Below are 15,086 nucleotides of genomic sequence, written 5' to 3' on the forward strand. Positions count from 1 at the left end.
AGGGCAATTTGGAACACTTAACTATTAGTCCATAAGGACCTGTGTGGTTTATTGTTCCAATTTGCCCTTACGGTTGTCCTTTAAGTGACTATTGCAATTGTAAAAGTAGCGATGAGGTAAATTATACTGTTGTTGTAGCATCTGCCAACATTATGACCTCCGCTAATATCCACACATCAAAGTTTATTTCAGGAAAGGCAGAATTCTACCACAATGGAGTATAATCGGTAAAATCCCATACAAGCCTTTCCCCTTTCCAAGACCTTGTAAATCAATTGGGCTGTCCGGGAGTTCACCTTTCCCTGAAATTTTCGGACCTTCTACTGTGTTTCCCACAACCTCCCTTTTTATTTTCCAGTCTTAAAATATCAAGCAAACAACAGTGCCATGTTCCTCAAATTCTGAAATTTTTGGTTTGTAATTCGCTTAACTCTGCCACCTACAAAATCACGAATTTCCTATTTGGATACATTGTTCTATTAATGATGTCAATAACCAGTATTTTAGAGCTGCTTTGAAACCATTGGAAGCAGAAGGTTTGTTTGCCATTATTGTATATGTAGCATCTTCTATCTATAGGAGGGGCGAGCTCTTTTATATTCCTATCTTCTGGTCATATTTCTTTAGTCACCTGTTCCTAGAGAAGAAAGATCTGGATCCTTTTCTCCGTTTTTTGTATCTACTGCACAGGATCAGCAATGTGGCTTTAGTTTTTTTATGGTTTGTTTTGTTACATGAGCCTAAATAAACATTCTCCGTGTAATATAGACGTCTTTTAGTACGTTATTTAATTGCTATGTCATCTGTTAACAATAGCGTGCAGACATCTCTGTCCCTCTGTACAAAGTGCACGAGACTAGCTCTAGGGTCTGTCATGAACTGCGCATTTGTACTTTCCAATTGATTTCAATCAATGTCTGGACCACGCTACGTTACAGTAACTGCCTATGGCTTGACGCTTTCATCTTCTACCACCCCTCCCCCATGCAAAGTCCCTTCTATTATCCACTGCCTGTATTTTTATTTGTCTAAGCCCAGAATAGTATTAAACTTTGTGTTGGCTCCATGTTCATCTAACTTTACGTACACATTTATATATATTTTTTCACTTTTTATCATGTGTAAAGCTTAACTAAACTTTTAGTTAATTTTATTATTCAATAGTTCAGATGATGACCGTAAACTTTTTAATATAATAAAAATCTGTTCCTGTGTCCTTCTTTTTCTTCTGCCTTTCTTACCTATTTAAGCATGTATGTCAGCTCTCTAGCCTGTATTTACTCACAGCTGATAGAAAAGAAACCTTATAAAGTGTTAAATGACGTAACTCTGGGCTCAATCATAAAGTGAAATATGCTCTAGGTATAGAAAGAGTTAATCATTAGCCTCCTTATCTCTGTGAAGTGGAAAGACGGAAGGTTTTCATGTACTCTGCTTTACATTAATGGGGGCACTCTGCTGAATGTTACATTAATGGGGGCACTGTCAGGCTCAGGGGTTGTGGATCCTCTGGACCACTGCAGACGATGATGCAAGCTACTACCTGGGACCCGAGTCTAAGTGGTACCCGGTTTTCACCAAAGCCCGCCGCAAAGCGGGTTGGACTAGCTGCGGCGTGGTACCACTAGGTCGTTTCTCAGGAGTGACTTGTCTGCAGTGGCTTCCAAGGTCGAGGTACAGAAACGGCAGACAATCTCGTGGTCAGGCACAGGGTCAGGGCAGGCGGCAGAGATGCAACGTCAAAGTCCAATCCGGGGTCAGCAACAGGAGGTCCAGGCAGATGGGTTCGGGAACACGGCACACAGGACAGCAGCACAGAGGAACACTGGTACACAGGGACATGGAGGGACTCAAGTAGACACAGGAACATGGAGGGACTCCGGAACGCAGGAGACACTGGAACGCAGGAGACCCTAGAAAGCAGAATAATTGCTAAAGAGCTTTCTCTCAAGCTGTGAGGCACAAAGATCCGGCAAGGCAGGAAGGAAGGTGCTGGATTTTTAAAGGGCAAGTGTTCAACCAGCGTCCCAATCAGCGGTGCACTGGCCCTTTAAATCTTCTGAAGACTGCGCGTGCGCACCCTAGGAGATGGGTACGCGCGCACGGAACTTGGCCGAGGGTTCGGGATAGGGAGAGGTGAGTGGCTCTGGTGCCGCGTCTGCGAGCCCCGGGGAGCACGGGTGAGCCTGCGATATAGGTCGCAGGACCACTTGTGACAGGCACACTGCTGAGCGTTACATTAATGGGGGCTTCCTGCTGAACGTTACATTATTAGGGGCACTCTGCTGGGCGTAACATTGATGGGGACTTTCTGCTGGACGTTACATTAATAGGGGCACTCTGCTGGATGTTACATTTGTTAATGAGGGCACAAGCTGGACTTTATTTTGATGGGGGAACTCTGCTGGATGTTAAATTTATGAATGGGGGCACTCTGCTGGACATTATATTAAAGGGGGCACTCTGCTGGACATTATATTAATGGGGGCACTCTGCTGGACATTATATTAATGGGGGCACTCTGCTGGACATTATATTAATTGGAGGGGCTGCTCTGGACATTTCATTCATGATGGGAGACTACTGGACATTTTATTAGAGAGTAACAAGTCTTAATAAATTCCCCCATTGCTAGAAGGTTGTAGACGAGCATGTTTGTTCTAAAAAAACATAATTGTGCAGGATTTACAGGTTTAAACCTAGAACTGCCGAACTAAGCATGTCTTTACAGTTAGTAAGTCCATGGTTTGGTCTTGTAGACCCTGCACACACACAGAGCGTTTGTTTACAGTTGCATAACAGAAGTTAGAACTTCCCCCGGTGTATCCGCTAGTGACACATAAGAAAGCTTCCATTATAACCAAGCGTTTTTTCGACAATTATCTCGTAAAGTGTTGACTCCAGGGACAAATGATATTATACATATTATCTACTGATATTTCACCAGCTCTAAACTATTTGAGACTTTTTTTTTTTTTAGCTTGTCAATAACCCTACTGCAACTGTGATAAAACTGTGACCGTCGGTTACAGATGTAATGTAGGAGTCCCACTGAGGAGATCTTCCATCTTTATTGTTCTCCAGGAAGGTCTGACGCACCTGAGTACAAAGGAATCAACACCCTTAACCAAGTTTTGTTATTTTAGTTGCTGGATACCATAGAGGATTATTTTGAGCTTGTGCTGGAGTGTGGCACAGTTCAACAGTTTTCTTGGTATCCAAACCAGCTGAATGTTTTGTGCTCCTCAAAGGGGTTGGCCACTTTAAAAAAAAAAAAAAAAAAAAAGAAATTATTTTTTTTGCTAATTTGTGTGCACTCTGCACTCTGTCTCTATGGTTAGGGGAGTGTGGAGGTCGTGGGTTTAAATCCCCAGGGCAAAAAATTATTTAATTGAATTAAATAGAGACCTTGTATCTGGGGAATCACTGATGACGTGTTCCTTGCTCTGCCGCTAACCCGACACTCCTCTCAAAAGGATTCCCTGCCCGATGTCTCCTCAGCCATTCAGTACCGCAAGTAACAGAAACCTGGTATTTAACCGTTATGGCTTCGAAAGTATTGTATAATTACCGAGATTTCGATGCGTCGTGCAAAACTGGAGTCTGGAATTGGCTTGGTTTTTCTCGTCATGTTAGGAAGTGGTGGCGGAGTCTCCTGACCTGACTTCACCAGAAAGGAGACCGTATTGAAGTGAGGGCAAGCAGCATATGCAGTGGTTGGCTGGGCTGGGGTTGTCAGCGGCAGTCAGGAGAGGTAGTGGGACAGCCGATTTATATTTTGCGGTTTTCAGCGAGAAGAGGTAGTGGGATGGGCCCGAGGGGACCTCATTAAGAAATTATAATTCGGCTGCATGTCCCATTCCTGGGGACCTCTGTACATCAGAGTTATGTTATGCTCTAGCCTCCTGCCAGCAAGAACAAGGGGGACAAGCCGGTATACACCCAGCATATTGCCGCAATCCGTTATGCCCGCTGATTTTGGGCCCCCCTGAGTCCAGGTAGGGGCTGCTACAGCTGTTTTTAAGGCTCTGGTCCGAGCAAAAGTTCTGAATACTTATGACAATGTTTTAAGAGAAACCTACCACCACAGAGCTTCATATAAAGGTAGATCGGGTGGTATGTGCATCTATTGGAAGTGAGGATAGACCTTTTAAGGGCTAATCCTCACGCCCCCTGTATCTTTTGATAACTTTTATTTCCCTAACATGCAGATTTTCTAAAGGGGCTACTGGGGCGTGGAGTAGCCGGAGCTGAGGCTACACAGTATGGCTACTCGACGCCGCAGTAGCCTCTTTGATCCTCCTAGCAGATATCTTCAGCGTGCAGCTATGAGGAGCTGAGCGCCCTTGTCCGTGAAGCCTGCCGTGACCGCGCAGCCGCGGACCTTCTGTTCTGCACGTGCGCAGACGGCTGTCTTAGTGGACGAGGGCGTGCAGCTCCTCATAGCTGAAGATATCTGGTAGGAGGATCACGCTACTTGGGGCGTGGAGTAGCCAAGCTGTGTAGCCTCAGCTTCGGCTACTCCACGCTGCATTAGCCTCTTTAGAAAATCTGCATGTTAGGGAAATAAAAGATATCAAAAGATACAGGGGGCTTGAGGATTAGCCCTTAAAAGGACTATCCTCACTTCCAATAGATGCACATATCACCCGATCTACCTTTTATAGGAAGCTCTGTGGTGGTAGGTTTCCTTTAAACATGCCCTATGCCAGCGATGGCGAACCTTTTAGTGACTGAGTGCCCAAACTACAACTAAGACCCACTTATTTATCGCAAAGTGCCAACATAGAAATTTAATTTGTGATTTATACTCCCTTCTCTGTCATAGCTTTCATTCATACCAGCCCCCTGAGGACACCAATAAAGCAGAAAATAGAAGAAATTTGGATGATCATTGTAGCTTCCCTCCAGGGTCCAATAAACAATAAGAATTGTCAGGGCCGGAGCAGAAGCTACAATGATAATCCAATCCAGATCTGTCCACACCTTCCTACTCCTCCAGTAGTCCCAGATAGTGCTGTCACTTTAAAATAGCTCTGTGCTATAAGTCCTGGGCTATCTGGGACTGTAGGAATATACCTGGAGTCCTCTCTGGTGATGGCCTGAGTGCCCACAGAAAGGGCCCTGAGTGCCACCTCTGGCACCCGTGCCATAGGTTCGCCACCACTACCCTATGCTGTAGAACAGTCACTGTAGGGAGTGCCTATGTTACATGCCATATGACGTCTCTATGTTGAATGTTTATGGTGGTCATAATTGGCCCATTTGGACTGTAGGTCTGAACACAGTTTTCTTTTTCGCTTCTTCTTTTTTATTTTTACTTTTAACCTTTTTAAAATTGATCACTTTGCTTTCTCTCTACCTCCGGTGGCAGCTTTTTCCCTGTAAAAGGACCAATCTGTCTAAGGTAGAGAAATTCAATTTCTATATATTGATTGCCATGTCTGAATGTAGTGAAGTTGCGAGGACTGTGCTAATCATTTATCTGTCTTATTTAACATTACCACTTAAATAGTTTCTCCCAAGAAATTCATTTACATTTAAACTTTCAACTAGATGTGCCCAGCAGCTGGAAACCTCATTAGTGGCTCTGGTCAGAAGCATTTTTCATGTAAAATAAAAAGATATATATATAATAAACCATTTCACTTTAAAATCTCCTTTACGTTCATTTTCCATGGTCATCTTTCATTGCTTCCCTCCTCTATATGGAATAAGTTCCTTATGTAACCGCGTTTTTCTTTCTTACCAGACTTGAATTTGAAAGGCAACAAAGAGAAGAACTTGAGAAACTGGAAAATAAAAGGTATAATAAGAAAACATTACATCCTTGTAGAAGTCTTGTTTTACTTTTTTGTTTTTACTTATTATGTCGTTTTTTTTATATGATTACATAGGATGCAATTACAGTGGAACATTGGATTACCATCTTAATTTATTCCGGGAACATGCTTGTAATCTAAATCACTTGTATGTCATAGAAAATCATTGAAAACCAGATGATTGGTTCCATAATGACCGAATACCTTGGATTACAAGCAGAATTTGTGCTTGTTATGCAAATTACTCCTATATTGCAGCAAGTTTTCCAATAGGTAATCATTTAAACCCAGCATGGTGGCTCAGTGGTTAGAACTACTGCCTTGCAGCACTGAGGTCTTAGGTTCAAGTCCCATCCAGATCAACATCTGGCAAGAGTTTGTATGTTCTTTCCGTGTCTCCCACACTCCAAAAACATACTGGTAGGCTGATTAGATTGTGATTGGCAAGCTCTATGTGCGCTATTTAAATAAAAGAATTATTATTAGAATTATTAAACCCAGATAATTGATTACACAGTGATTAAATACCTTGGATTACAAGAATTTGTAATCCAAATCGCTCGTATATCAAAGCATGTTTTCTCATAAGTAATCATTGATGCACAGACTATTTCCTCTACACCCCAAAAATATTTAGTCATGTGTTGTACAACATCTAGCCCCTCTATCTCTTCTACTTCAATATTGTGTTCTACAATTTTGTGAGAGAGGGGGGTACAGTACTGTAGAGGGCGGGGATGGCTCACATTAAGCTTGTTTTATGAAATTTTGCTTGTAAACCAAGTTTTGTAAAATATAAGCTTATCTGGCAAAACAATTGCAGACCAAGTTACTCATAATCCAAGGTTCCACTGTATATCTAGAGAATATCTAGAGAATTGCCTATCTTTCTGCCTTCTCTAAGCATTTGCATTCCAATATAATCGTGTATTATTACTTACCTTGCACCCAGGGGTTGGGCTTTGATTTGGCTGCATTTCAAAAAACAACACGTGACTTGTCTGTGCTGCAGACTGCTTTGTGCTCTAGTGATGGGTTATTCGCGTGAACGACTAAACCCCGCCCCTAAACGGCTCACAACGCCCAGTTTTAACCTGATAAATACGTGTTAAAAGTGGTGTGGAGTGACTGACTGGCCTGCAGCTCCCTATTATATGTTTAATAGGGAGCTGTTCAGGAGCTGGAAGATCCGGCTCTTCTTAGTGAGCAGAGCCTAATGAGCCAGCTTACTAAGAATAGCCGTAATTCCCATCACTACTGTGCTCCTTTACAAGAACAGAGCTCACTAGAGCCTGGTGAGCTGTCATCAGTGGGGGGGGGGAGGAGTTTCACAGGAACACAAAGGTGGGGGCTGAGAGCTGAGGATTGAGCAGCACAGACAAGTCACATGTTGTTTTTTTGAAATTCCTCTAAACCAAAGCCCAACCCCTAGGACTACACAGATGATTCTGTCAGGGTACAAGGTAAGTTATAGCACACAATCATATTGTAATTATTGTAAAGTAGAAGGGCTTCTCTGCAATACAAGTGTAATGGTCTTTCATTAGTGAAAATGTGGTCCCTTGTGACAGGTTCCCTTTAAACAACCACTTTCACTTCACCTTTTTTATATATCTTTAAAATTTTACCTCACATTCTCCTGCGCCGTGTGGCCCTGAAAACCAAAGCCATTTAATAGAAAGACATGAAGAAATTGGAGCAGTTTGTCAATTTCGCAGATTAGACCCTTAATCTGAATGCGGCTTCCAAGGCGAGACATTATATCGCAAATCAAAAGATGGCTGTCTCCTTTTTTTAATAGAAAACATAAAGATATGTCAGTCAGCATTCACTTGCAAATCTCTGAAATTTCTGCAAGTACCTACACATCCATTACTTTAGCGTTTTACCAGCAAAGAAAATAGTTTAAAAGCATATCTCAGGATACATTTGAATAATTCAGAGAGTATAGCGTACTTTGGGTTGAAAAATGTTCCTGCTTACACTGCAAATGCATTTGTCCTCAAACCATTTTGACTTTACAAGAATATATAGAAAATGTGCTTGTAAACTGCAGCCGGCTACACGGTTTTCTTGAAAGCATCAGCATTATTTGGTATTCACAGAGCCCTCTCTCAAAAGTTCACAAAATGGGAAGTATACATTGCCTTGGACATATTATTCCTGGGAGGATGATTTACATACTCCAGACGCTTGGATGCACAGAAGCTGCCCCAAACTATGAGTGTTAAAGGCAATCTACCATCAGAATCCATCGTGCTAAACCAGGGACACTTACTCATGGATCCAGGCACCGGGACTGTGGGAATCTTCTATTGTTATACATCCTTCTAAAATCAACTTTTAAATGTATTCCAATTAGCAAGAATTGCATTTGGGGGCGTTACCAGAGCCCCTCTATGCTACAGCTTCTCTGGCTGTTACACTCCCCGCCCCTATTACTTTGTTCTAAAACTACTTTTGCTGCTGTAAAATTACAGCAAGCAGAAGGAGGGGGAAGTGCTGAGGGAGTAGGTGGAGACGTAACAGCCTGTGAAGTTTTAGCACAGAGGAGCTCTGGTTATGCCCCCAGAGCCCTTGTGGCTTATCAGCATAACTTTAAAAGTTGACTTTAGAAGGAAGAAGGCAATGGATAACAAATACAAGAAGATTACCACAGTCACGGTGCCTGGATCTATGAGTAAGTGTCCCTTGTTTTTTTAAAAAAAAAATTTTTTTTTTTCTTCAACCTCTTCACAACTGCCATACGGCTATATATGTCCTATTTGCACATGCCCCGTGCAGAAAGGACATTTTAGAAATGTCATGACAGTGACCAATTTCAAACGGCAATATCTCCTAAACCCTGGCACCTAGAAACATGGATGGTGCGTAGATGCTTCACACATGGATGGTGCGTAGATGCTTCACAAAACTAGAGATATCCACTCTTGCAGATTTTTATAAACAACTTTCTATTTCTGACTTTAATAGTGGATATCTCTGGTTCTGTGAAGCATCCATACACATATATCATATTAAAAAGATTCTTCTGTTTAATATGACACCAGAATTGTGTTCCTGGTGCCAGGGTTCGGGAGATTTTTTCACATTTTGTAGTAATTTATCGGCTAAATTTATTAAGAAAAAACCATGTAATTAATAAAACTATCAGTTAGTTTCACATGTCTTAAAAAAAAAAAAATTGTTCTGATATGTAAAACGTTTCCAATGCTTTTAGCCCTGTGACTGAGGGTTTGCAGATCTTAACACGCCCTTTCATTACAGCATCTTAAGAAGGTAGAATAAAAAGACTGGTTTTACACCATCAAGTTTGTTGATTGAATTTACCATCCCGAATGTAGAACTGCAGAACAGAATTGCTGAACTTATCGGACATGCTGAGTTCAATGTCCAGGCCGGAAATTCGTGCAAACACAAACGAGGAACCTAACGCCTTAGGATCTTTGGTTCCCCACAATCATCAAGTATTACACAAAATAAAGAGAATACTGTATAAGATGACAGTGGTCCTAGAGATCTGTGTAATCCTATATTTGCGTCTGTAGTGAGGGGTCCATTGTACCCCTGTTGCGCTCAAGTAGATTGGAGCAGCCAGTTGTGCATTGTGCTGGCTGCTCCATTCCTCTCTATGGCGCTGACGAGAGATGGCCGAGCGACGTACTAGGGAATCTTCATCAGCACCATAGAAATGAATAGAACAGCCGGTGCATGCATGACCATGTGCTCTCTGCATCTAGAGCGCAACAGGTGCACAACGAACCCCCGTTCTCGAGATGCGTGGGGGTCTCGTGGCTGAGACCCCCTCTGATCAGAAAGTTAGGCCCTTTCCTGTGGATGGGGCCTAACTTGCTATGACTGGAGAACCCCTTTAACAAAGGCACTATGACCAAGCCATTATAATGTATTTTGTTGTGTGCAACCAGCAAATCATCTTTCAGTGAACCTACTACACAGTCAGACACCAACATTAACATTTGAATGCATTTAGTTTTTAAATCTGAAAATAAAGAAATCCCTTTAAATAAAACCGTATAATTAATAGTTATAGGAAACTTGTGTTTTTCTTTTACTTTTATAAAACCATCTTAAACTTCAGTTCCATATCCCTTTTAAGAAATAACAGTATACGAATCAGAGAATTGTATTCATCAGTCATTGTCAGTGGCACTTGAATTATGAGAGAGGCCGTATTGCTGACAATAAGGAATGAGAAGTTATATCTGGCTATTGATAACTGACAATGGGATCTGACAAGTGATTGTTCAGTACAAGTTCTCTGTCAACTTTTACTTCTTTTTGACCCTTACAGCTCAAGCTCACTTTGTATCCATAGAAGTAGAGATTGGCTTTTGTGGGACTTCTTACAGAAAGTTTCAGAAGTTTTCTATATCTGAACGCATTAGTGCCCCATAAATATATTATATCACAAAAATATCACAATTTCAAGAGGGTAACTTTATTTGACCTATCAAAAGCAACAGGAATTTCTATGATATCTCATATTGTGTGATCTAAATAGAATATACATGTCTTCTTTCAGGAAAATGATTAAGGAGATGGAAGAGAAACAGAGATATGAAAAGGCTGAACTGGAAAAAATGCAACAAGAAGTGGAGTCTCAGCGCAAAGAAACTGAATTTGTCCAGCTCCAAATCCGTAAACAAGAGGAAAGCCTAAAAAGAAGAAGCATGGACATTGAGACGAGACTGAAAGATCTGCTGGCCGAGAAGGAGAAATTTGAAGAAGAGAGGATGAGGGAGCAATATGAAATAAAACAGCAGAAGAAGAAGCAGGAAGAAGAATCTTTTGCAAAAGTCCAAGAAGAACTTCAGAGGCTGCAAGAGCTTCATAGTACAGAAAAAGCTGAGAAAATGGAAATTTTCAAAGAACTGGAAAAACTTAAAAAGGAGAAGGATGAGCAATATATAAAACTGGAGTTAGAAAAGAGAAGGCTGGAAGAGCAAGAAAAGGAACAGCTTAAACTTGTGTTTCGTCTCGAGGAACAACTTCGAGAAAAACAGGAAATGATCCAACTTCTCAAAACAGGAGATTTCCTGAGAGTGGAGGAGGAAATTCAGGTTCTTGAAGATGTTCGAGAGGATCTTTTACGGGCAAAGGAAGCCAGGTCTGAAGGTGAAGAAGATCCAGAAGAGGTTGAAAAAGCAACAAAGAAATACACTAACTTTAAAAGAATGCAATTAGAAAAATTGTCCAATTTAATGACAGACTTAAACCAACATAAGGAATGCTTAGAGCATGAAATAATTGCCGATCGGGATACCCTTGGAAGATTGAACCTTTTGAATGTAGATCACAATAGAGGAGATGATTGTTCTTTGGCGTCAACTCCTGTGAGTGAAGAACATGATATGATGAAGCAAACCGAACACCGGTTACATTGTAAGGAGCGGCAACTTCAATACATAGAGCAGAACCATTTGCCGGCACTGATGGAGGAAAAGCAAAGGGCATCGGAGATCTTGGACAGTGGTTTGCTCGGGTTAGATAAAACTTTATATCAGATTGAGAAAGAAATTGAAGAAAAGGCGGATCAGCTTGCACAATTCCGAGCAAGTAGTGACCAGCTGCAACAGCTCCAAGAAACTTTTGAGTTTACTGCTAACATTGCTCGCCAGGAAGAGAAGGTAAGGAAGAAGGAAAAGGAGATCCTGGAGTCAAGGGAGAAGCAGCACAGAGAGGCTTTGGAGCAAGCGGTTGCTAAACTGGAACGTAGACACTCAGCCCTCCAAAGACATTCCACAATAGATGTGGAGATAGAAGAGCAAAAACGGAAACTTGCAGCCATGGACAGCAGTCAAGAGCAAGCCGGTCTGCAGGCAAGTCTAGAAGCCGAACAGAAAGCTTTGGAGCAAGACCGGGAGCGGTAAGATTTTTCAATACCTGCTTAAAAACCTTTACATTTCTGAATACACCTTGTCATGTGAATTGCCATTTGGCTTTGTATTTAGTTGTTATGTCAACAATAGACTTATCAATTATTAGTTGACAAAGCTTGGTGCAAAATATATCATTTTTGCTTTACATTTTTCTGCTCCACTTACACAACACTTTTCAGCTCTTCACTCTACTGATCCCATTGCAGTTTGGATTTTTTCTCCAGACCCCACCATTCCTGATCTAATTGGACAAATAATTTTTCGTCATCTTGTATGCTAATAACGCTCTCTGCTGTCATGTAGGTGTTCTGAGCTGTATACTTTGTCGGAGGACCTTCTACCTCTCAAAAGCCTAATTTACAAATTAGTGCCAATACTAATGGTGCTGATGGCACAGGAATGGTAGGGGCTGCAAAAAAATAATCCAACTGCATCATAACCAGCGGTTGCCCAAAAACCCTTCACTTCTTATTTCGAGTACAATGTGCGACTTTTGTTGTCGACCTTGTAGTCATGGGGGGTTCACTATGGCATTCTGATCACAAGTTATCATATCAAGTATATGCAGACAGCGCATGGATTATATTTGGTACCTTTATTTGTTACAGAATGTCTGTTTACAGTGGCATATGATCTTAAGATACCTTTTACTGAATTTTAGATCCCTTTTTAAGGCTACATTCACAACTTATTTTCTTAAAATTCTCAATGTACGAGTATCCCTGAAAAAGCTGTCGGAGGATATGTTGACATATACTGGCGGCCTGAGGCATCCGTTTTGACTCCTCCAGACTATTATACCGTGGAAAACACGGGATGGAAAGACGTAGCAAACTGTATCTTTTATTCGTGCTTGCGTAAGCTAAACAATGTATTTGAGCGCATTGTGGGGACAAAGTATTGCATCCTGCCTGGCCTCCGCTGAGCTTATATATCGCTCAGCAGCAGGGAGGTCCAATGTCTGAATAAGGATAGTGACATCACTTTAGGAAACACCATGAACATCGCCTCTCCGCTAGGATCCATCTTTGCTCGAAGTTGTGAGGAAGGGGCGGGTAATGTCGGGATTACATCCAATTTATGGCCAAAAATGCAGCCTTATTTTTTGGCATAATTTTTTAAGCAATTTTATTTCTCTTGTTTTTGTTTCATTTTTGGCGTTATGTTTTATAAATCGTATGCAGATTATCTCAGGAAATCCAGCAGCTAAAGCAGAAGATACAGGTGACTGATCCACTTTCAAAAAATCTGTCGGGAGCCCTAGAAGAAAAGCCGTCCCTCGCCAACTCTCCAGCAAGCCCGGTGAAATCTCAGTCGCATTTGCTTCAGTTGACGGATGACAGGTATATAATCATATTTAAATCCTCTTCTAAGCAAGCATGGCAAAACATGGGCACAGCTTATAATAACCACATATTGTGTCAGGAGGCTGTTATCGGTTTAGGAAAGAATATTGTCGTATGTAGTTGTACACTAAAATAAAATATTGTTGTAGTGAAAAAAATGTAATTTTCTCAGCTTTTAAAGTATTTTATGTGATTATATCTAAATTGCTTGGCGGCGGTGTGGTAAGTGGATATTGCTAAAAAATATGCCTTTTTGATTACGTTTTCGTTTTTTTCCAAACACTTTATAAGTGTAAATTACTAGTCTTAACTGTAGAAGAAAGCTTGTTATCCCCTTATAGCCATAGAAGTGGCATTTACTTTCAAGCCTGCCTGATTAATGTATTTATGCTTACCCAGAATACATGCATATATTGAAGAAGAAGTACAGAGACGGCTTCAAAATATTAATATGCCAAATGACGACATCTGCAACCTGAGCCTGTCCTACTCCTCTGAATCTGGAAAGGTAGGTATTGGGAAATCTGAAAAACATCACAGAATTCTCTTCCGTTCCAGGATGGTTTTACTGATCAGATGGATCAAGGGTTCTCTCAGGATTAGAAAAAGGGTAGACTTAGCATGAAAAAACATGTTCTGTCTTAGCATGGTTTACTTGACAAGGATTAGCAAATTATGACAGTAGACAACCTTCAGTTCACGTGCCCGTTATTGTTGCCACAGTAGAGGTCTACAGCACCAGATCATGGCCACAATAGAGGTCTACAGCACCAGATCACGGTCACAATAGAGGTCTACAGCACCAGATCACGGTCACAATAGAGGTCTACAGCACCAGATCACGGCCACAATAGAGGTCTACAGCACCAGATCACGGCCACAATAGAAGTCTACAGCACCAGATCACGGCCACAATAGAGGTCTACAGCACCAGATCACGGCCACAATAGAGGTCTACAGCACCAGATCACGGCCACAATAGAGGTCTACAGCACCAGATCACGGCCACAATAGAGGTCTACAGCACCAGATCACGGCCACAATAGAGTTCTACAGCACCAGATCACGGCCACAATAGAGGTCTACAGCACCAGATCACGGCCACAATAGAGGTCTACAGTACCAAATCACGGTGCGGTGAGGACACTTTGTCTCACCGCACCCTCAACTGGGCAAGTGGTCGCGCTCCAAAAGATAGGACATGTCCTATAGTCTGCCCGATTGCGGGCGCTGCTTTCTTCTGCACCCTGCAGAGCGCTACATCAAGGATCTGGCCGGGATGTGAATGCATGAATAAGCTGGACTCGAGAAAGAATAATCTTCAAGGAAGATGCTGATCTTGCTCGCCTCAGGCCATTTGCTTAGAACTTTACAAACTAAAGTTTGCAGGAGAGAGACAATGTACAGATCTGGGCAATGCTTTCTAATGGCAGTTGAAAATATATTTAGTTTCTGACAGGTTATCTTTAAAGGGTAATTGGGTAAAACAAATGGGCGGTACAGGTGACCAGTAAAACAGTAAGGGGGAGATTTATCAAGACTTGTGTGCCAGTTTTCTGGTGTTTAAGCCATGATTTAACAACTATTCCTTGCACAGGGCCAGGAATTGCAATTTTTTTCCCTCTTACTTGAGAAGATGTCAAGTTGGGCGGCAGAGTGGGCTGTGCCTCAACACCAACTATAGCCTTTGCCCATTGAGACACAGATTATGGTCGGAAACAGAAATGCTGAATATGTCAGAGCCTCCTGGTAGATAGATAAGATAGAGATAGATAGATAGATAGATAGATAGATAGATAGATCGAGATACAGTATATCAATGGTGAGTGTTGTAAGGGGAAAAAGATCAGAATGTTCTATATTTTGCTGTGTCACTACCAATAAAGAATGATCATAAGATTTCCCAAATTGTTTCAATGAAAACCACCACATGTTCTGCAAAAAATGACCTCTTACATATCTCCTGGAAATCTAACAAAGTTTAAAAGTTATTTAAACATAACCAAAAAAAACTAAAT

The 15,086-nt window shown here is 41.5% G+C and overlaps 1 protein-coding gene across 4 annotated transcripts in view; it reads left to right on the forward strand.

Annotated features, from left to right (window-relative positions):
• Positions 1-15,086, forward strand: part of KIF16B (kinesin family member 16B) — a 217,070-nt gene that overhangs the window by 115,798 nt on the left and 86,186 nt on the right. For 2 of the 4 annotated variants that reach the window (XM_072140434.1, XM_072140436.1), the window contains exons 18-22: positions 5,375-5,407; positions 5,753-5,806; positions 10,366-11,709; positions 12,907-13,065; positions 13,468-13,576. In XM_072140434.1, coding sequence (XP_071996535.1) covers positions 5,375-5,407; positions 5,753-5,806; positions 10,366-11,709; positions 12,907-13,065; positions 13,468-13,576 — 1,699 coding nt within the window. The remainder of the gene's footprint in view (positions 1-5,374; positions 5,408-5,752; positions 5,807-10,365; positions 11,710-12,906; positions 13,066-13,467; positions 13,577-15,086) is intronic. The other 2 variants (XM_072140435.1, XM_072140437.1) reach the window with 1 other exon arrangement.

Source organism: Engystomops pustulosus, chromosome 3, assembly GCF_040894005.1.
Source record: "Engystomops pustulosus chromosome 3, aEngPut4.maternal, whole genome shotgun sequence".
Taxonomy (NCBI): Eukaryota; Metazoa; Chordata; class Amphibia; order Anura; family Leptodactylidae; genus Engystomops; species Engystomops pustulosus.